Source organism: Ahaetulla prasina, chromosome 6, assembly GCF_028640845.1.
Source record: "Ahaetulla prasina isolate Xishuangbanna chromosome 6, ASM2864084v1, whole genome shotgun sequence".
Classification (NCBI taxonomy): Eukaryota; Metazoa; Chordata; class Lepidosauria; order Squamata; family Colubridae; genus Ahaetulla; species Ahaetulla prasina.
Window position 1 is genome coordinate 82,392,383 of NC_080544.1, and position 23,259 is coordinate 82,415,641.

General features: G+C 40.4%; 1 protein-coding gene across 1 annotated transcript in view; it reads right to left on the reverse strand.

Moving 5' to 3' along the window:
• WWTR1 (WW domain containing transcription regulator 1) overlaps positions 1–22,559 on the reverse strand; it is a 97,434-nt gene extending 74,875 nt beyond the window's left edge. Inside the window, exon 1 of the mRNA XM_058187352.1 lies at positions 21,119–22,559. Coding sequence (XP_058043335.1) covers positions 21,119–21,543 — 425 coding nt within the window. The 5' untranslated portion in view covers positions 21,544–22,559. The remainder of the gene's footprint in view (positions 1–21,118) is intronic.
• Between the last annotated feature and the right edge of the window lie 700 nt (positions 22,560–23,259).

Below are 23,259 nucleotides of genomic sequence, written 5' to 3' on the forward strand. Positions count from 1 at the left end.
AACTGAAGCGGTGTCTTTTGTATGTGAAGCATGTAATTTATCTGTCTGAAATGTGGGTTCTCCTTTGGCACACTACCAATGTCATACCAGCCTATACACACAGGTTCTCCAAAGCACTTGGTTACAAGTTAAAGCCTGTTATGTCTGGGACTGAAAAACAACTGCAACCAGCAAGAAGGCTTTGTAGAGGTACCTGCCATTTTTCCTGTTGAATCGCTAGGGATCTTCAGTGTGATTTTGTTCATGTTTGGCAAAGGGAACTATGAAGACTCAGTCGCTGTGCTTTGCAAACCACAATTTTCTTTGTTATTTATACCTAAAACTCAGTAAGAATAATATATACTTTACGTACTCAGTAATATAATATACCCAGTAAGTGCTCAGCAGCTGTGGCTTATTCAAATAAATTAAACTACTTCAAGGTTTTGCATAATATGGAATCCATCTATTTGATAACACTCAGAAAGATTTTATAAGTATACCAGATTTATAGATAGGCCATATTATTTACACGAAACCTGTGAATATGGAAAATTACATTAAATAATTCCCATTCCTATATATTCGTAAATTTGTAAATTTCATAGTTTTAAACTTAAAAAGACATACAGTTGTTTAGAAACATTAATATGCTTTTTTTAATTAAGAGGAAGCATCTGAAAGTTAACAGACATTATACTCTTTTTTCTATAAAAAAATCTAAATTATTTAATTGGCACACTGTCTTTTTCAAACAAATGAAACTCTATGTTATCTGCTCTCAGTTTCTTCTATGAAAGAATATCATATTTTAGTGGAACTAAGCATTACTTTTGGATTGTTTTTGTGGGTTTTTGTTGTCCTGCTTTTTTGCTTTTTGTTTTACGGGAACATTGTAATTGCACTTTAAGCCTCACATTTGGCAGGCTATGAACACAAAACAGACAATGGAAAGAAGTGTCCGCTGGAAATAAGTGTCATTAAATACCATCAATCATCTCAACTGCAAAAGTTCAGGACAATCAGTTTATAAGACACTGCTTTAAATGCATTATTCTGCTCTTTTGGGGGGCTCTTTATGCTACGATTTGAACTAGATGCTTGTTGATCAAGAAGATGTCAAAAGGCTCTCAAACAGGTCTTACAAAACGTTTTCTTAACTTTCAGCCCATCTCGGCTAGTATAAAAATATAGTCTTCTTTAAGACCACCTCATCTCCTTCAGAGTTTCATTTTAGTATTTGTACTATTCAGAGTTCACTAACAGTCCCATGCTCCCAGAGTGTTAAAATAATACATGCAGTACTTTTTCATATTTTGAATTTGTTTCATGATAGGATACAAATTCAGGACTATGAAAAAGTGTTAAGTCATAAGGGGTTTTAAAGCTAAAACTTAGAGAAATGTAATATATTCATACGAGGGTATTTGGGTCAGGCTACAGTAAAAATGAATAGGAAAGAAAAGTATTATACTTCTAACATTTGGCATTAAATGATTTCGAACGTTAAACCTCCCTCCTCTTTCTATTTGGTATACAATTATTGCTTTATGTTGAAGCAAATGTGATTAAAAGAAGAAATTAATACTCATTCAAAGTGATCTTCTGTTGTCAGCATATTTGGGTATGTGTTCTGGTGGATGCAATTTAGATTTACATGCTTGCTTGTTTTAACAGAAGTCCACAAGTTAACATATAGATCTTTCAACAAAGCATTCCACTTGAGAACAAATCATTCTCTGAATCCATTTTCCAAAGCTGTGAACACTGTTCCTTCAAGGCCCTGAGGTACTTCTCTTTAAGAGAAAGAAAACATTCCAACTGCACTCCAAATCTAGGCAAATTAATGGCAAAAAATGAATTCCCATTTGGTTAAACATAGGTTGTACTATGATAAGTAATTCCCGATTTCATTGTGCCATGCTTTTCTATGGAAAAAAACAAAGCATGGTACTTGGAAAATGTAGGGCTAATCAAATCTATTCCCAATACCTGATATTATAAAGATCCAGGTCTGGATTTAAGGAATAGCTTCACTGATTAGAAAAATCCTTAATGATTGTTAAGACATTCCTGAAAGTTCCTTTTTACACAATAGATTGCCCTTTCAAAGAACAGCACTTGGGGTTGTTGTTGTTTTTGTACAATATTCCAGTATCCAGTATTCCCCAACAGGTTTAACTGAATTCTCGATTGGGCTGCTTCAGCTGTACTTCTGAGCCGATTACATTTTAACAAAATCAAGGTGTTTCCATTTCCATTCCCCAATTCTTTCAAATGGTTCTGAAGCCAGTCTGTCTCTGTAGCATCACGGCACACAGAAATGGAAGAAAACATCCCGAACCAACCATGCCCCATCCCAAACTTCTGCAGGCCTTGAAAAGGAAAAATGGCTTTCTTACAATTCATGCTGGTGCCCATAGGCATCCCATATTCATATTTCCAGAAATACATACATACATACATACATACATACATACATACATACATACATATATATATATATATATATATATATATATATATATGATATATATATATATATATATATGTAGGTCTTTGGTTATTTGGGCTTTCCCCCACGTAAAGTGTCTTGGCGACATTTTGACGAAATCCCATTCGTCATCAGGCTACATACAAACACCCGCGAAAACCTCAGAAAACACACACACACACACACACACACACACACACACACACACATATGATCAGGTCTTGACCTTTTTTCATTATGATCTCTTTCCTGAAAGCCAAAGAATGCTATCATATCGCCCCCTCATATTCTTCCTCAATCTGTCAGCTTTGGAAGCTGTATAAGGCCGGAAGCTTCTGTGCTGCCACTTTCTCATGTGTGGGAAAGTAGGAGGGGTGATTTAATAGAGGAGTTGTCTTTAGACATAATAATATTCTTCCTGTCGGTCAAGATTAGGCCGATCCTGCATCTGGAAAAGGAGTGGTCAGAGTGCTGTCTCGAGATGGGATGGTTGGCGATTGGAGCATGTGATCGACTGCGGAGTGAGGGGATGGTTTTGCCGGTTTTGATTTACTGAGGGAAAACCCAGACCTCTCAGATTCGCGTTTTCCCAGATGTGCCAGTTTACCTATCCTAGTAAATAGAACTTTGAAAGATGCTTGCTTCAGAGTTTTTACTTGGAGTTGGGGGTTTTCCTGGAACGCTGACATTATCATCTTTTATCAGAGCTAAACTTATCTAGTTTAATTTCTTTTCATAGGAAAGAGTCCCTAATCCGATGAATATCCTATTGCCATCCTCTGAATCTGTTCCAGTTTCTCTGAATGCTGGTACCATGGTTTGGATGCAGTACTTGAAATGAGATCTGACCAAAGCAAAACAAAAGTATTTCTGAAGCCAAAAGTTGTCAGCAAGAGAAGTCAGACATTTCTGAAAGGTCACACATGGCTTACCTCCCAAGAAATATTGGAATAATTAACAATTGGAGTTTTCTAGCACTATGAATTAATGTCCCTTTTAAAGATAGACTTTTTGCTTGGGATGATATCATCCTGGTGTTTGCATGCCATGTTCCATACTGATGTGATATGGGGAGGGGGGGGAGAGAGAGAGAGAACTCTTGTCAAATTTTGTCCTGGTTTCCCTGCTTGGATTCCTGAAAGCATGGAAACTGTTGTAAGAATCAGCAAAAAGTTAAAATAGTCTAGATCCCCTTAAACATGGAGTTAGTAGATGGCACAGATTTGTCTTGTCATCTGCAAAAAAAGGGCATTCCATGAAACTGTCAAGATATATTCCCCATGTGAGTATCTATGAAGATAATGTTATGTCAGCCATACCTTTAGAGTCAAAAAATGCAGCAAGGCAAGAATTCCTGTTGATGAGGAAAAAAAGAGCTCACAAAGATTGGTAAAATTTCACCAATGCCAATGCTTAGCTGCCAAATTGCAAATGATGACATAACAACAAAGAGTCCAGATTTGATTCTTGATAGAAGTAAGAGTCTTGTGGAATAGTCCTGACGGAGCATCACTACTTTAAAGTGGTAACAGAATAGGAACTGCTTCAGATTCTTTAATAAGGCAATTCTGGTCAGATGAAATTCCTTTGCTTCTATCCAAACTAAGGTAATCAGTAGAAACATAACTCTTAGGAGTAGGGCTAAGCTAATCACCTACAGTAGGCATCTACCCAATTGTGTAGCATATGGATATTATGGAACGGCTACAAAGTCCTATCAATTGTTCTCCAAGACGAGGCACTTCCGCCACCCTAAGACCATATGGTTGGGAGCATGTTAAAAGGATATTTACATCAGAGAAGGTCATAAAATATATACAAAATGAAATGCTTGGATTACAGCTGCGTTTTCCAGGATGCAAACTTCAGAGTTTACACAAAATTTTCCCATTCACTCAATTTACAGTGTAAATCATTGCTTTAGATTATATTGTCAAGATAGGCAGATAACTCTCAGAGGGAAGCCTGAAGACTTAAACATACCACCTCATGCTGACCTTTATGGGTACTTAATCCAAGTAGTCATTTGGAATAGCACGTAATAAAAAATGTTAAAGTATTATAATAGCAATGTTGACTCAAAGTTCAGGTCATAATCACTTGGGACAGCAAAACGTCTTGACCCAGGGACACTTACAAGGCGTATATGACATAGTTTGAACTAAGCTCCCCTTGTTTAGCTTGGAGACCATTGCAGTGATGGGGAAACTCAGCCTCTGAAATTTGCAGCAATGCATTATCCTTCTAACAAGCTATTTCAGCAGTTCCATGACTGGTCCTCATTTGGAATTCTTGCAAGACCTTCAGTGTTTCAGCTGTCCTATGTCTTTCCCAAAAGGGGAATATACAAACATAAAAACATAGTTGCTGAATCAAACTAGCTGTCAATCTAATTTGTGTTCACACAATTGACCAGATACATTCAAGAAGCTCATGAATAAGAGGTCAATAGCTCTCTTCCACTGTTGCTACCCATATCCAAGGCAAGTGACGTTGCAATTGCAGCTCTGGCAGGGTATTGACAAACTAAGTACAGGGGTGTCAAACTGGTGGCTGCAAGCCGGATGTGTCACAAACAGGCCACACTGGCTCCAAGAAGGGGAAAAACATCATGATACATCACATGACAGCAACATGACACCGCAAGTTTGACGCCTGTGAACTAAGACATCTCAGCTAATTCAATCTACCAGGACAGATGAGCAGATGGATCTAGTCTTCAAATCAGATTCAGTTCATCACTCTTCATCTATGTTTAAGCCAACCCAGTTGTCAAAATAGGACATCATAGCAAACTATGGAATTGGTCCAAGAGGAAAGGGAGAGAATTAGAGTCAAGTTCATTTCCAAAAATTAACCGAATATAAGTGATCAGATACAAATGTGAGCCACTTGAAGAGGAAAATATTAAAGAATGAAATTATAGAAAATTTCATTTAACACAAAATATTTCATTGCTTGTTTTATTAAATTTGACATTTATTTCAAAACATAATCATAATATGCTTTGTGGCTAATTGTTTTTTATCTATCTGGAAATGCCAAAGACAGTATAAAATACCTATCAAACCCCCACCCACAATCATGAATGCCACCATTCAATCTTTTGTAAACATGACAAGTTAATAATCACCATAATCAATGATTATTTAAGAGTAAGTGAAAAGCAAATATAAAATACAGTTGCATGATTATATGAGGCACTCACTATGTTTGCTCAATCCTTATTTCTGTAAGTGCTAATTTTTTGAGGTTCTTTTCCAGTTTTCAATGCTGCAACATGTTCTGCTCAATTTCACTGTAATATACTATCCTTTAATGAAATTCCATGGGAAATATTAAATATTAATCTTATTACACGTAATTCCATGGTGTCATTAACTTCATTCCTAATGTCCTCTCTAACATTTCCTCATTGCTGCCCTCCTTACTGAATCTATCTTGATCATTATTTCCTCTAGCTGACCATGCACATTCTCCCATCATCAAGTTTGCTTTTTGCAGGAAAGAAAACAAAAATCATGGGGAAGCAACAGAACCACCATTCAGAGCGATGTAGAAGAACAAAGTCACTATTTTAGGAAGAGTATGGGAACTTTGAGAAGGCTATTAGGATGAGGCAGAAGTTTTTGCCAGTAGAAAACTCCTGCATCTCAAGAACACTAAAAAAAATTATCTTCATACCGTATTAAATATAGGTATATAGAAGAAGGACAGGCAGGCTGGGGGGAGGAGGAGTTAAAAGAGGTATAAATTTAGAATCATTACATATAAGAGAACTAAGTCCAATGCCCCTTGAATTCCATTGACTCCTATCTTATCTCTAACCAGGTGCTAACCATTAGTCTGAAAAGATTTCTGTGCATAGGCTTTAGCAATAAAACAGTAATTTGGAACGTCTGCATTTGGACCTGGTTTTTCATGCTTCACAAGACCTAAGCAAGTCCTTCAGCATGAAGATGCTAGTATTTAGTCAGTGCAGCCTTGTAAGTAGAAATTGTTTTACTTATCATTACTCCATTCCCTTGCTGCAGTTTCTTATTCTGAATGGCCAGATGATGATAATTTGTGAACTGCCTTAACCAGGTAATGTCACAAGCCCATCCCTTTATTTGTTATCAAAATAATTGTTACATCAAAGAGAGAGAGATGATTTCCCACAAAATTGGTCATGTTTGATCCCCCAAGTCACCATTCTGGTAGAAACCAAAAATGTTATAGTCATTATGTTTTCTGAACTTTCTTCTGAATCCAGACATCACTGTTTCAAATTCACACATCAAGATAGTTTGGATTCTCTGTAACCTGCCAGGATCAAATCACTGTTGTTTTTAGAACTCAGCTATTCTTTCCCTGGCCTTCAAAATCAAACTCTTCCTTGTTTATATAACAATTTTGTGTGACTTGAGAATCATTGCCTCCTGCCTCAGAACGGATTAGATTTTGTTGTTAATTATTAAGAATTATCCAAAAAAAGCCACGCTTAATTGCCTGTGATATAAATTTCTGGCAAATCAGATATGATTATTGTGGGTTGTCCCCCCCTTAATGTAAAAGAGCAGTGTTAATAAAATCACTTAGTGTGCAAAAGAAATGGTATAGCCCAGTGAATCTTGGCTTCTCCAATTATTGCAACTTTCAGCTAAACACTTACAAACCATAAGGCAAAAGTTATATTTGGAAATATGCTGTTGTCTCTCCAGGTGTGGTTTAGGTCAGCCTTCTAATTCAGCAGGTAGCTAGATTTTGGAGAAACTAAGGTATAACATATAGGATGGTACCAATTGGGGAAGGCTGATTGAAAATAATGCATAAAAAGGCCTGCTGTGTCTAGCAAAGGCCTGCTGTGTCTTTCTGAATAAAAGTATATGAAAGAAACTTTTTTGTTGTTATTTCTGGGATATGGTGCATGTCTTAGTTCATTCTGAGCCTTCGGTTTCCTGACTTCATTCTTGCAGATTCAGGCTATTTGCTGGTTTCTGTTCTAGTTATATGCTCCTTTTTCCATTTTTTATATTTCTCATTTTTGTCCCTCAGTTTGTCAGACTTCTTTATGCAACCATGGTGGTCATATATGATGTCTTGTTTTTCTTTCTCTGCAGTGTTGTTTTTGTTTGGGCCTTTATTATCTTGTTTTTCAGAGTTTCTCAAGCATCCTGAACTGTTTTTTCCTCTAGGCTTTCCATCCATGGAATCCTTCCTATTCTCTTAAGTTTGTTTAAGATAAGAAAGTTTAACTTTCCTTAGTTACCTGAGCCTGCATTTTAGTGAATTCTAATATGACATGGTCATCCTCTCTCAAAGTTCTTACAACATCTACTCCTTCAACCATTTCATCCCTATTGGTAAAAATTAAGTCTAGTAGAGCTTACCATCTTGTTCCCTCCTCCATTATTTGCAGAATAAAGTTGTCAACTAGGCATATCACAAACCTGATCAATCTCCCACTCGCTGCAGAATTTGTTTCCCAGTTGATGTCAGGGTAGTTAAAAGTCCCCCGTTACTACTGTAGTGTGTTTCCTGCACCACCTTGGCTTAACTGATTTGCAAAAAGTTCATCTATTTTCTCTGCTTGATTGGGTGGCCCACACACCTATTGTAATGTCATTTCTTTCTCCTCCCTCAATATTCACCTATTCTCTGCATTTTCACCATTAGCTCAGTTAAAACATTCGACAACTTGATTTCAGGAATCTGAGCAGTGTAGAATGAATGCCTGCTCGGTTCTATTATTCTTGACCACTCCTGCTGAAACTACATGTTTGTACAAGACCTGAATGCAACCAAGGCAATGCATCCCTTCTACTTTGCATGATATATCAAGATGACCTTTAAACAACAATTGGGAGAGGTAGTCAGAACTTCCAGAAAATCAGCTTTTGAGGAAAAGATTTAGATCTACCAGAAAGTCAACTTTTCTTTAACTTGTCAGGAGTGTGAGGACCTAAGAAATTTCTATGTCTATATAAAAGTTTCATGTTTTGTCTGTGCACCATTTATTAGGTGATTAATCTATTTACCTCTAGAATGGAATCAATTATAATTAAAGTATTTTTTTAAAAAATATAGTCTTGACATGTATGTGTGCTTATACATTCGCATATACATTACAACACACACGTGTGTTTATAACATTACAGTATATAGCATACAGTTTCTGGGCTGGTCTCAGAATAAAAACAACATGAAACAGAATTCTTGCCAATAAAAGTTAAGCAAGCATTCTCTGTTATGCTTCTGCCAGCAGGCAAAAGTGTTTTTATTCGGTCTGCCTTATTGATTTGTTTTTGAATTAGGCTTTAATATTACTACTTTTTTAGTAGTAAAAAAGTATTAGTTATTTAGTTATTATTTCTTACTCTTGAAGAAGTTGAAGATTTTAATTATCAGGGTTTTAATGTTTTAATTCTAGCTTCTTATGTTATCTGTATGTAATCTTATGTTAATTAACTACACCGATTTCTGTGCAACACTTTATATACTTGCTTACAATTAGCATTCCACCAAATGTAGTGCTTAATTGCTCTTACTCTCAGGGAAGCCAATATGGAATTAGAGCCTCATTACAGGTTACACTGAATGAAGAAAGAATGAAGGGATGACAGGTAGTCCTTGACTTACGACCACGATTGAGCCCAATCAAGCTTGTTTAGCTCCACTGCTAAGCAAGACAGTTGTTAAGTGAGTTTTGCCCCATTTTATGACCTTTCTTGCTACAGCTGTTGAATCATCACAGTTGCTAAGTTAGAAACATGGCTGTTAAATAATTCTGGCTTCCCCATTGATTTTGCCTGTCAGAAGGTCACAAAAGGTGATCACATGAACCAAGGACACTGCAACCATCATGAATACATGCTATTATCATGTGACCCTAAGGATGCTGCAACAGTCAAGTGTGAAAAAGATCGTAAAAAATTTTCAGTGCCATTGTAATTTTACTAAACAATGGTTGTAAATTGAGGGTTACCTGTAATATATTTCTAGCTATATAGGAAATCTACAGCAAACTGTACCGTAGATTTCTTAGAACAGAGAACTTCTCAGAATAGTAGCCTTAGTATAATAAGTGAACAGTTCGGAAATAGACAATACATTGCATCTAGTATCTGGTAATGTAATAAAATGTATATGCTTAACTATATATAGAATGCTACAATGTTACGGCATACTCATGGCACAAGACAGGACCCTGTATTTTCCGATATGCATGTCAAAAATAGAAATAGATTGTGGATATCAGACTTATAAATAGCCATTCATCTATTTCCCAATTATAAATAAGAATTGCTTCCAAGAGCACTACTACACTAATTTCCTATCTTTTTTAGTTAGCTCTATAATTGGTTAATATAATCTACACATCATCTAACATAGGAGTAAATAGGGAGCATTTCTCATCATCTTTGTGAAACTGCACATACATACAAAATTTTTATTCAGCATCCAGTTAATCGCTTGTTTCTCAAAAAAGCAAGTTACTGATTCTTTCAACTTTGAAAAAATAGCTACTGTACATCTGCCTATTTAGCTGTGACGTATTTCAAGGAAGCAACTTGAGGAAACAGATAGAATTTCCCGTAATCTTAGCTTAATCCTGTAAATTATCCTTTCTTTTCTTTACCTGCAAAAGCTGATCAAATGAATGTAAAAATGGTTTATCTGCATACATGTTAGATATCAGAATTCAGGTGTCCTTAACATGCTTTGGTTCACCCTGGTACAAAAATCATACATATCTTGAAGAATGTTCAGTCTTGAGATTAGACATTTTCAAATGTGCCATTCTTGCAAACAATTGATGGATCTGCATTGCAGAGTGAAGCATGAAGTTATTGGAACTCCCACATTTTATAGAAGCTGAGCTTCTTGAGTTTATCTAAGTAAATTTCTGTTTTTAATGTTACACACATTTTTTCTCAGCTCTGGGACTGCATTCTTAGGGGCAGGAGCAACATGGCTTACCAGTTGCTAAGCCTTCTATGTCAGCTACTAACATTACTATTGTAGAATCGTGGAAATTGCCTGTGTTGCTGGCTTAAGGAGAAACCATTTGGCAAATTCAGAAGGAGGGACAGTTCCCATGGTGGCAGAGCAGCAGGGCAATGATACAGTTTAAGACAGAAGTCTACAAATTCTTGTGTAATCTGTTTTAGAGGGAAAAAATAAAATTAAAAAATGCCAAATAATTGTTTAAATCAATAAAGATATGGGACAATTCTATCCAAACATACTTTCTTGTTGCTGATCAGAGAATAGGAGCAAGATATTAGTAAGATACTCTACAAAGGTAGAGTGTGGGGGGATGGATGATGACGACGACTAAGGTTTATACCTCACATAAGGACTGTCACATATTCCTCAATATACTATAGCTTCTTGCTTAAATTTGCTTAAATGAAACAGGTTGGACATTTGCTTGACCTGTTAGAAATATAAAGAGAAGGCTTTCTCAAGAATGAAAATAGACCATCCATGACAAACTGTTTGCCCAAGACATCCTTGAATGTTGGTGCATAACTTCTCAGTTTCAGATACAACTGGAAGTATCTGCCTTTTGTAAATCCCACAATTCTTTGAATTAATGCAGGGGTGTCAAACTTGATTTCATTAAGGAATGCATCAGGATTGGGTTTGACCTTGGGGGCCAGGGTAGGCATGGCCAGGGTGGGCATGGCCAGCTCGACGTCACTTGTGTTGGGGGCCCGAGTGCTCTGCCAGTGAAAACAGGCTCTCAAGCTCTGTTTTTGGCTGCAATGGCCTCCTGCAACCCTCTGCCAGTGAAAATGGAGCTTGGGAGTATCACCCGTGGCTCTTGCGAGCTCCGTTTTCAGCTGTGATGGTCTCCTGCAACCCTCTGCCAGTGAAAACAGAGCTCAGGAGGGCCACATACAGCCCTCCCAAGCTCTGTTTTTGCTGGCAGAGGCACCAGGCCGGCTCTTCACTGTTTCCAGGGCAGCCCCACGGGCCAAATCAAAGCACCCTGGGGACCGGATCTTGCCCCCAGGCCTTGAGTTTGACACACCTGGATTAATGTATCACTGGATGTTACCTGTCTTTGTTGGAAGTTTAAAACAGGGAGTGTCTTCCAGCTGCTCCTATCAAGGATGCCAACAGCTGTGAAACTGGAAGGGTGGATGAGCTCAGCACTGGCACTAATGAAATTTGCTGGGATTGTTGGGCCCTGGTAACTGCCTGAAGATCCCAAGTGTACTGTAGGCACCAGCTTTAAGAACTATTGTTCCAGCGAATGGACACCTCTCTTCCCCTGACTGCTTCTACTTCTCCCCTTGAAAAAAATTTATTTCTATGTGTGCGATTTGCAATTCTGCAGCAATGCATAGTATAGAAAGTGCTGGGAAGAGAATTCATCTGAGACTTTCAGAACAAAACAAGCCTCTAGCATTTATCATCATGAAGAACATGAAAACATATTGGTAATGACTGTTGGAATCTCAGCAGCCAGGAGTATTTGCATCCATCTTTAGCTCATGAGAACATCAATATCCTGCCTTGTCTGATATTATCAAAGTTAAAAACAATTCACATACCTAAGAATCAATCCCTTTCAATTCAGTGGAGAATATTTTTGAGTAGGCATATTGTATATAGGACTAGGAGTGATTATATTTTTGTCTCCACTAATTTTAATAGGACATAACTCATCAATAACTTTTTCTCATTGAGTTCAGTGGCATGGAGTAATTTAGGCTACAAACCTAAATATGCTTATTAGTGACCAAATTCTATTGAATACTGTGAGGCAGTCTTCTGAATAAATATGCAAGAGGTGGAGCAACATCTCTAGATCCCGTACAGTGGTTTTCACCAAGCTTTTCAAAGATTAGTTTACTTCTTTATTACTTTTTTTTAAAAAAAATTTTATTTGCATTTATATTCCGCCCTTCTCCGAAGACTCAGGGCGGCTTACACTATGTCAAGAATAGTCTTCATCCATTTGTATATTATATACAAAGTCAACTTATTGCCCCCAACAATCTGGGTCCTCATTTTACCTACCTTATAAAGGATGGAAGGCTGAGTCAACCTTGGGCCTGGTGGGGCTTGAACCTGCAGTAACTGCAAGCAGCTGCTGTTAATAACAGACTGTCTTACCAGTCTGAGCCACAGAGGCCCGTTTTTGGCAATATAACAATTCAGCTCTGGGTTATTCACAATCTTTCTGTGATGAATATTATTTACTTTAGAAGAGAGCAGCAAAACAAGACCTGTGTTTAAATAAGACCTGTGCTTAACTCATAGAATCATCTATTGCAATGTCCTTCCTATTGAAGACTACTTCAGCTTCAATCATAACAATACAAGAGCAAACAATAGATTTAAACTCAATGTTAACCGTTTCAATCTTGATTGCAGAAAATATGACTTCTGTAACAGAATTATTAGTGCTTGGAACACACTACCTGACTCTGTGGTCTCTTCTCAAAATCCCCAAAGCTTTAACCAAAAACTCTCTACTATTGACCTCACCCCATTCCTAAGAGATCTATAAGGGGCGTGCATAAGAGCACAAACGTGCCTAACGTTCCTGTCCTATTGTTTCCTTTCATTATATCCAATTAATATAGTTATTACATACTTATGCTCATATATATGCTTATATATTATATAGTTATTTTCATGCTTATGCTTATATATACTGTTGTGACAAATAAATAAAATAAAGTCCACTGTAGCAAATTCATTAAAGGACCTTAATGATGAATTAGTGTCTATCTGATCACGCCCCCCCCATATATAATATTCAAGGAATGATATAAAAATAGTCCCAATCTTGAAAAACAGCAAATTTCTCAACCTTCTCATTAATCATAAATTTGCTGAGACCTACAATAATACATGAATTTTTAAGGTGCTGCCACAAGTTTTTGTTTATATTTAGAAAATCAGCCAGTATGCTCTCAAGTAGAAGTAAAATTGCAAGGTCCGTGGTTAACAAAGCCCCTCTGATTTCAGATCTAATTCAGGAGGGGACCACAGACGTTATGGGCATTACGGAAACCTGGTTGGGCACTGAAGGCGGGGTGCCCCTAGTAGAGATGTGCCCACCAGGTTTCCGAGCATTCCATCAGCTGAGGGCCCAAGGTAGGGGTGGCGGGGTGGCGGTTATTATTAAGGAGAGTCTGGAACCGAGGCAGACCACTGTGCCTCAGATAGCTGGGTGTGAATCCCTCTATGTGAAGTGGGGTCGTAGGACTCAGGTGGGCTTGTTGATCACGTACTTGGCTCCCTGCTGCGTGACAACAGCCCTGCCCGAGCTGTTGGAGTTGCTGGCTGGGTTGGCAGTTGAAACCCCTAGATTGTTGGTCATGGGGGATTTCAATCTGCCATCAACTGGCGCGGCATCCTCGACTGCTCGGGAGTTCATGGCTTCCATGACAGCCATGGACATGACTCAATTAGTTGATGGCCCTACTCACATTGGGGGAGGCACCCTAGACCTGATTTTTATCTCTGGCCAGTGGTTGAATGATCTGATTTTAAATGATTTAGTTGTTGAACCTTTGTCATGGTCAGATCATTATCTCCTTCGTCTGGACTTTCTGACCACTACCCACCACTGCAGGGAGACGGAGCCAATGCTTTGGTTCGTCCCAGGCACCTGATGGACCCAGAGAGGTTCCTGACGGAGCTTGGGCCGTTTCCCGAGAACCTGGCCCACGACACGACTGAAGAACTAGTCGTGGCCTGGGAACAGGCCGCGGCTGGAGCTTTGGACCGTGTTGTGCCTTTGCGGCCTCTGACCCGGCGTCGGTCTCAACCAACTCCTTGGTTTTCCGAGGAGCTGAGGGAGATGAAACGCCGGAGAAGACGCCTAGAGAGTGTCTGGAGATCCAGCCGTTCTGAGGCTGACCGGACACTAGTTAGGTCCTATAGCAGGACCTACCTAGTGGCATTGAGGGATGCGAAACGCTCCTACGTTTCCTCCCTCATTGCATCGGCAGATAACCGCCCGGCCGCCCTGTTTCAGGTGACCCGCTCTCTCCTTCAACAGGAGGGGCGGGAGGACCCCTTACAAGGGCGTGCCAAGGAGTTTAACGGTTATTTATACGATAAAATCGTTCAGCTTCGGGACGGATTGGATCAAAATTGGGTAGATCCAGGTGAGAGTTCCGAGACCCGTCTTGTTGAGGTGGTTTGGGATAACTTTGACCCTGTGACTCCCGAGGACATGGACAGGTTGCTGGGTAGGTTGAATGCCACCACATGTTTACTGGATCCGTGCCCCTCCTGGTTGGTGCTGGCCACGCAGGAGGTGACATGAGGCTGGCTCTGGGGGATTACAAATGCTTCTTTGTGGGACGGGGTCTTTCCCGCTGCCTTGAAAGAGGTGGTGGTGAGACCTCTCCTCAAGAAGCCTTCCCTGGACCCAGCTGTTTTAGGAAATTACCGCCCAGTCTCCAATCTTCACTTTACGGCGAAAGTTGTAGAGAGTGCGGTGGCATGTCAGCTACCCCAGTACCTGGATGAAACTGTCTATCTAGACCCGTTCCAGTCCGGCTTTCGGCCCGGATACAGTACGGAGACGGCTTTGGTCATGTTGGTGGATGATCTCTGGAGGGCCAGGGATAAGGGTTATTCCTCTGCCCTGGTCCTATTAGATCTCTCAGCGGCTTTTGATACCATCGACCATGGTATCCTGCTGCGCCGGTTGGAGGGGTTGGGAGTGGGAGGCACCGTTTATCAGTGGTTCTCCTCCTACCTCTCTGACCGGACGCAGACGGTGTTGACAGGGGGGCAGAGATCGACTCCAAGGTGCCTCATGTGTGGGGTGCCGCAAGGATCGATTCTCTCACCCCTCCTGTTCAACATCTATATGAAACCACTGGGTGAGATCATCAGTGGTTTTGGGGTGAGATACCAACTGTATGCTGATGACACGCAGCTGTACTTTTCCACCCCAGGCCACCCCAGCGAAGCTATCGAAGTACTGTCCCGGTGTTTGGAAGCCGTACGGGTCTGGATGGGGAGGAACAGGCTCAAACTTAATCCCTCCAAGACGGAGTGGCTGTGGATGCCGGCACCCCGGTACAGTCAGCTGCAGATGTGACTGTCTGTTGGGGGCGAGTTGCTGGCCCCGATGGAGAGGGTGCGCAACTTGGGTGTGCTCCTGGATGGGCGGTTGTCTTTTGAAGAACATTTGACGACCGTCTCCAGGAGAGCTTTCTATCAGGTTCGCCTGATCCGCCAGTTGCGTCCCTTCCTGGACCGGGATGCCCTATGCACGGTCACTCATGGTCTCGTTACCTCTTGCTTGGACTACTGCAATGCTCTCTACATGGGGCTCCCCTTGAAGAGCACTCGGAGACTCCAGCTAGTCCAGAATGCGGCTGCGCGGGTTATTGAGGGAGCGGTTCGGAGCTCCCATGTAACACCTATCCTGCGCAGACTGCACTGGCTACCTGTTGTCTTCCGGGTGCGCTTCAAGGTATTGGTTACCACCTTCAAAGCGCTCCATGACTTAGAACCGGGATACTTACGGGACCGTCTACTGCCGTCTTCTACCTTCCAGCGACCGGTGCGTTCCCACAGAGAGGGACTCCTTAGGGTGCTGTCAGCGAAACAATGTCGGCTGGCGGCTCCCAGGGGGAAGGCCTTCTCTGTGGGGGCTCCTACCCTGTGAAACGAGCTTCCCCCTGGACTTCGACAATTACCTGACCTTAGGACCTTTCGCCGCGAACTTAAAACCTATTTATTTCGCATGGCTGGAGTGGCTTGATTGTTAAAATTTTAATTTAATTTAATGGGTTTTAAATTTCTGTAATTTTATAGGGTGTAATTTGTATTTTAAATTGCTTTGGCCAATTGAATAAGTTTTTTAAGGGTTGTTCTTAATATTGTATGTGTTTGTGTTTGTATTTTATTTGGTTGTTCACCGCCCTGAGTCCTTCGGGAGAAGGGCGGTATACAAATTAAAATATTATTATTATTATTATTATTATTATTATTATTATTATTATTATTATTATTATTATTATTATTATTATTATTATTATTAAAATGTTTTAAATGATTTTATTATTTTTAATTGTAATATATATATTTTCTTTTTGAATTGTAAGCTACCCAGTCATTGACGGAGATGGGCAGCTACAGAAAACAAACAAACAAACAAACAAACAAATGAAGAAATTCCTGGTGATCATTGGATACATCCAGTTTTCCTGATGCCAGAATCAAAATGGATTGCCAGTCTTATATTCTAGGATGGTTTTTAAATTTTAACCTGCAGTTTTGGAATTTTTTTTCCCCTTTGAAAATAGATCATTTACAATTTGGAGCCCAAATCTCACTTCTGCTTTATATTCAATTCTTATCTCTCAGACATTTTTTTCTATCCTGGAATAGATCAATAGGTGAGCGTGAGTTGGATTTTTAAAATCAGAGCTATTTGTTTCCTTGAATTTAGGCTGCTATGATTTTATTTCTCCCAATTGTCTTCTTGAATACAGAAAGCTTTGAAATGGGAACATTCACTATCATTGCACAAGAGTTCCTACAACTTTTTCCACATGTTCTCAGAGCTCCAAAAAGGTGGGACTCTGCCCTTACTATAAGTTCTCTGGTAAGGTTTGGTAATTGTGTTTTTATTTATTTAAAATAAATAAAAGATGGGGACTTATGATCTTTTTATTGAGAAAATATGCATATTTTAAAAGGCCAAATATGTTCCACATTACCACACAATTTTCCTTAACCTTTTTTATACCTCTAAATTTCTCTAGCACTATTTAAAAAAAAAAGCAGTTGGCTGCCATTTTGAATTTAAAATCTTACTGAAAATGAGGCATACACCCTAAAATGTGTTTCAAGTGAGTTAAAAGAAAAGACTCCTCCTCCACCCAATCTAATAAAAAACAGAAAATCCTAGTTCTATGTTATATCCTTAATGTACCATTATGGGCTCATTCAAACAACTTTAGATGAAATCTTCAGTAGATTGCCAGCTTTGATATAGCAGGATATAGATACTTTGGCATTTAGTAGTATACAAGTCACTTGTGACTTCAGCTTCAATTTCTAGGGCCAGCATATGAGTGTTTAAACACAGAGTAATTCTACCTTACCAGGAAAAAGGGAAAGATGGAGAGACAGGAAAATTCTGTGGCAAAGCAAAAATCACATTTTCGGATTGCAAGAAATCTACACCAGCAGTGTTTCTCAATCTCAGCAATGTTAAGATGTGTGGACTTCAATTCCTACAATATTGCCTCCTAGGAAAATACTGTTTTAGGGGAATACTGAAAAACCTCTAGAGCAGGGCTGTGAAATTCGAAGCCGTGGGCTGGAAGCATCACACACTGGCCACGCCCATGCCAGGTTTAGTGAAAGTTGTGACCTGTCATGTGATGCCATGACAACATAAGTTTGACACCCCTGCTCTAGAGACAACTGTTCCATTACATGCGTTGCACCCTAAGACCATTTATACAGCCCTCATTTGCTAAATAAGGAGTAAATTTGATTACAGCATATTACCAAGAGGAGAAAGGGCCCTTCACTGGATGTACAATATATACAGGTAATCTTCAATTTATGAACTGAATCTGGAATTTCAGTCATTAAATGATGCAGTCATTAAGAAAGTCATCCCATGAACGGATACAATTTTATAACCATTTTTATACCATAGTCGTTAACAAAATCACAAGGTCGTTAAGCGAATCTAGCTTCCCCAATTTACTTTGCTTGTTTGGGAAGCCATTTGGGAAGGTCACAAATTGTAATCATGTGACCACAAAAGGCTGCAACTGTCATAAATGAAAGTCAGGTGCTAATCACCCAAATTATAATAACATGATTGCAGAGGAGATGCAAAAGTCTAAGTTTGGGGATGAGTTGTAAGACACTTTTTCTGAGGGTGTTGTAACTTTGAACTGTTTATTAAACAAACAGTTGCAAGTCAAGGACTACCACCCAATCCAGCCGGAGTGCTTTAATTTGGATTCCTGCATTGAGAAGGGGAAGGATTCCATGTCTTATTTTTTTCTGACTCCTGCCATCCTCATTTACCATAGTTCTTTTTAATCTTTCTAGTCCCCTTTCACTACATACATCCTACTAGATGCTGTCAGTAAAATGTGTCCAGATGTTCCACAGTATTTGAATGTATAAAGCAATTTACAGGTCTTTACAAGCTGTGAAAACAAAACATTGCCCAACAAAAATTTGTTTTTCCACCCTTTCCCCCACCCCAGTGCAATGGCTTTGCTAAAGTTCCTTTTGATGTAAGGGGCCCCAAAGGTTGACTTTGATCATTTCTCTAGTTTTTTCAGAGAAACATACTTTAGAATTCATCCTTATCCACAAATGCCACTATTTTATTTTCTGAATAATTCTAGCTGTCACTTCACACACATTCATTTATTATTATTTATTCCATCTTCTGGACTCCTTGTTTGAGGACATGACTAAATCTACCATGGAAAATAGTTCTAAATTAGTTACAAACTAAATCCAACCATAGACAATAGTTCTTTTATTGACGTTTGCTAACATTATTAAATTCCTGTGTACTAGGGAGGCAGTTCTTAATTAGCCCTCACCTTACACTCATCAGATTTTAGCTCCAGAACCAATTTTCCTTGACACAACTCCCTCCAAGCATGCATCATGTAGTAACATCTTGTTCCAATCCTCTGTCTTTGGAGGTAGCTAGGACAGGAAAAAGCAGGAAACAAAATGCATTGTAGGCATTTCTGAAGGACCATATAAAGAGTTGCAGTGGGCCAATTGTGTCACTGCTGACACCATCCAGGTCTCCTGGCTTGATTGAGAATAGCATGCATTTGCAAAGCTGTCCTTTTCCGGTTCTCACAAAACTCCAAAGACACCTAGATTTGTTTATACACCGAAGCATAAGAGAATTTGGTTTTGACTTAGAAAAATCCATACCAACCATTCCAAAGTAATTAGAAAGATATGGCTTAGAATGAAATATAAATCAGGCCACTGACTTGGTTCTGACTTGGAGACATCCCAAAAAATATGCCACTGTGCTTTATAAACATGCACTATTTTATGTTAATAAAATATGCTCAAAAGAAACCAAGTCAGTATTAAATGTGTGAATATAGACGTTTTATTTTTTATTTAGAAAACAAAATATAATGCTCCAGAATATATACTTTGATAAATTATCTTCTCACAAACAACACAACACATTAAAAATAGGCAGCGTCTTGAAGGTGACAGTTATAAACTATTTCTGTTTATTGCTGATGTAAAGATAGTTAGGAGGACAATGGAGAATTTCTGGCAGAGGTGAAATGCTCACATCAGTTTTGCATACTTAATTCCTGCTGTTACAAGGAATAAATATGAGTGAGGCTTGGAAGAATGAGTAATGTAATACCTCTCAGAATGTAAATGTAAAACCAGAGGAAATCTAGGTTCAAATCCTCATTCACCCATATAGGACACTTGGAACCCCATAGTAACTCGTATCCTGGCCAGCTTACAGGCTGCTAGCTGGATACTAAGGAGTAAGGTGGTCTGGTAGACTGGAAAGTCAGTGTAAACAGTGAACTTGAATGCCCCTGTTCAAGTCCCTCCCAACCAGGGACCTAGTGGAGATTGTGGTCAGTTACTTTATCACAACTGAGCATCTGTCATAGGTTAATGTTGGGAGGATAAAGTGAAAGATGATCTTACGAATACCATCTTGTATACTACTACTTCTTAGAGAAAAGGTAGGATGTAATCATGATAAAAAGTAAAAAAAAAATGAATACTCGACTCTGTACACTAACCTTTAAAGGAAAAGCAAAATACACATAGGCTGTGTAGCTTTGTAACTGAATTAACCCATTTTTGTTCAATGTATTGAATAGTTAACTAATCCAACAACCTGAATTCGCACAATGAATTAATCCTAACAAAATTTAAAACTTCTCAAGCTTGATTGTGCAAATGCAGAGACCAAATCTTTAGCTGATCTGGTTATGCAAACCCAACAATGGAGTGAAAAGGTTCCTATGAGCATATTAAAAAATCTTTCTTTATAGCTAGTCACATCATGCTGTCCAAAATGGGTTTTGCAAGGCATTCCTTGAAATCTCTGTACAATTTATTAGACACAATAAAGGTGTCTAACAACACTATTCTGTCCGCTGTGAAAAAGAGAGTTACAAGTACACTCCAACACAATTCAAAATAGGATGGGATTCTCTGAACTTCCTTGGCAAAGCGCTTTCATCAATGGGAAAGTGAACTTTTGCTTATTTCAGGGACAGCCACTGAACTGTTCTTAGAAAACACTTCACAGTGGTTTTTGTCCAATCTTCCAAATTTGGTCTACAGTCCCAGGATTTTCTTATGGTCTCCCATCCAAATACTAACGAGGGTGGATCCTACTTAGCTTTTCCAGATCAGGCAAGTTTTCTAGAGCCTGCCACTTACCCAACTTTCAGCAGGAAAGTTTTTGCAATTAAAGGAAATGGCCTCCTTTCAAATGAGAGGGCATGGCATCCTTGCTTTCCAAGTTTGTGTGCCAACTAGGCCTACCTGGAGTCGCCTCCGGGCCTCTTTCCCTTCCCAGACTCAATAATTACTCTCAACCTTTTGTTATGCACCGACCGGCAGGTTAGCACCTGGCCCACCCCTCCACCGTACACTCTTACTTACTTGAGGAAGTATCTCTGACCGGTGTGCGTGAGCGCCATCTCCCAGCCGGGAGGAAGCGGCAGCTCATCCGTCACGTCGTAGGACTGCTGGCGGAGGTGGGCATGCTGTTGAGCCGGAGTCGGGGTGGCTCCCGCCCCGGTGCCCAGCTGCAGGGAAGCTGGCGAAGAGTGAGAGCGGACGTGGTGGACCCCGACGGCGCCGCTGTTAAGCCGGGGAGGGTGGCTGCCCGAGTCGGTACTCGATTGGCGGGAATGAGATCCCGAATCGGGCTCCTTAAAAAAAGATTCGGGCAGGATCTTTTTTCTCCACGAGCTGGGCTTGGGATTCATGACCGAGTTGAAGAGAGCCTCTAAATCAGTGTCCAGATCCTGGGTGACATGGATCACTTGCTGTCCCGGCGGGGGAGGGACTGCAGCAGGATTCATTTTTTTCCTACCTCGAGCCGGAAAAGTTTGCCGCGGGACCTGGCCAAGAGGGAGAGGCAAGGGGGCTAGAAGCAGGAATTAATCAGAGCCGGCAGGCCAGGATTTCTCCTTCTAAAAGTTGTCTTGCAGAACCTTTGCAGCGTCTTTTGCTCCGACCGACCGAGACAAGATTCCTGGGTCGCTAGAATCGGTCCGTCCGCAGCTAATCAAGTTTCCGAAGCAAAGCTCTCTCGACCTTTCTCCCCCCCCACCCCCACCCCTCGTTTGCGAAAAGGCCTCAAGCAGAAAATCCAAGGCGGTTCTCCCCTCCCTCCCCAAAGTGTCTCTTTATCTCGCAGAATCTCCCAAGAGCAGTGGAAGCAAAATCCAAGTCAAGCCCCGAAGGAAAGTTATGCAACTCCCCCTCCCCTTCCGAACTTCGGAGATCTGCTACAAACTCCCCAGAAGAAAAACAGCTCCTTTAAAGGACTAAGGGGCGAGATCTTCTCCCGCGGCTGTCACGAAAGGCAGGGAGGGATTCCAAAGAGGGCCTGGGACTCGAAGCAAGGGGGAATCCCGCGGGGAGGGCCGGTCCGACTTAGAACGCTGAGAAGCGAACGTTCGGATTTAGAACATTCCCCCTGAAATCTCAGCCGCGCTCTGTTCCAGGCCTGGCGTCCTCTTCGTCCCCCTCGCGGGTTGAGAGGGTGGCCCGACTCAGTCACTTTCTACCATTATTTCTCTGTCTTAAAAGATGGGCGAAGAAGCGAGTTTTGCGGGACGCAGGGCAGTTGGTCCCTTTTCTCTTTCTTTTTTTTTACATACCCATCATCCTGTAGATCTCGGAAGGGCTGAGCGCTTCCACGGTGGCGGCGCCGCCGCGATCGACCATACTAAACAAACTTACCCAAAACTCTCAGAGTTAGGGCGGCGCGGAAAGTTTGGCAGCTGCATTATTCATGAGCTCAGCGTCTGGGACCAGTCCGATTACACGGTACACCCACTTGCCAGTTCTCCCTCCCACAGCTCGTTTTAGAGAGCCGGACCCTGCTGGATTTTTTTTTTTTTTTCAAATGGGAAACAGGAGCCTCCTGGGGGTGGGCTGAGGGAGTTTACGGGAATCTCGGACGGAAATCAAGTAGGGTTATGACTAACAAATCGGGCAAAACGCGTGCCAGGGCTTCCTCCAGCTGCTCCTTTTGGAGCTTTAGCTAAGAAGTCATCCAGAGCCAGGATGCAACGGATTTAGGACTGAGACAGCCAACTGTCTAGATGTTTTACTTAAGATTGGCTCTTGTGGATGCCAAATCCGCTTTTATACTTCATTGTTTTCAATTGGGGAAAAAAACACTTTGATTGTATTGCACTGTCAAGCTGTAAAGCGACAAACATTCCCAGGTATGTCCACTACTCACCCCAAATTTCCACTTTATCTGCATCTTGTTCCCAACCTGAGTGCAGCAGCATAGCAGTTACTGGGTTAGTATGAGCCATGTTTCTGAGCAGGCAAAACAAAGTCAACATAGCAAGTTCATGCCATAGATAAATACAAAGCAAACCAACCATAATTAGTATAATGTGTGAATCCAGTCCAAGAAATATCCCTAGTAGATAGATTTAGTTTAGGAATGAAAAATCTCAAATATTAAATTATGACTTCTGTGGGCCATGCTTACATGGTCAATGGGAACTTGAAAAAAATAACTACAGAGCCACAGATTCACCAACATATTCAGT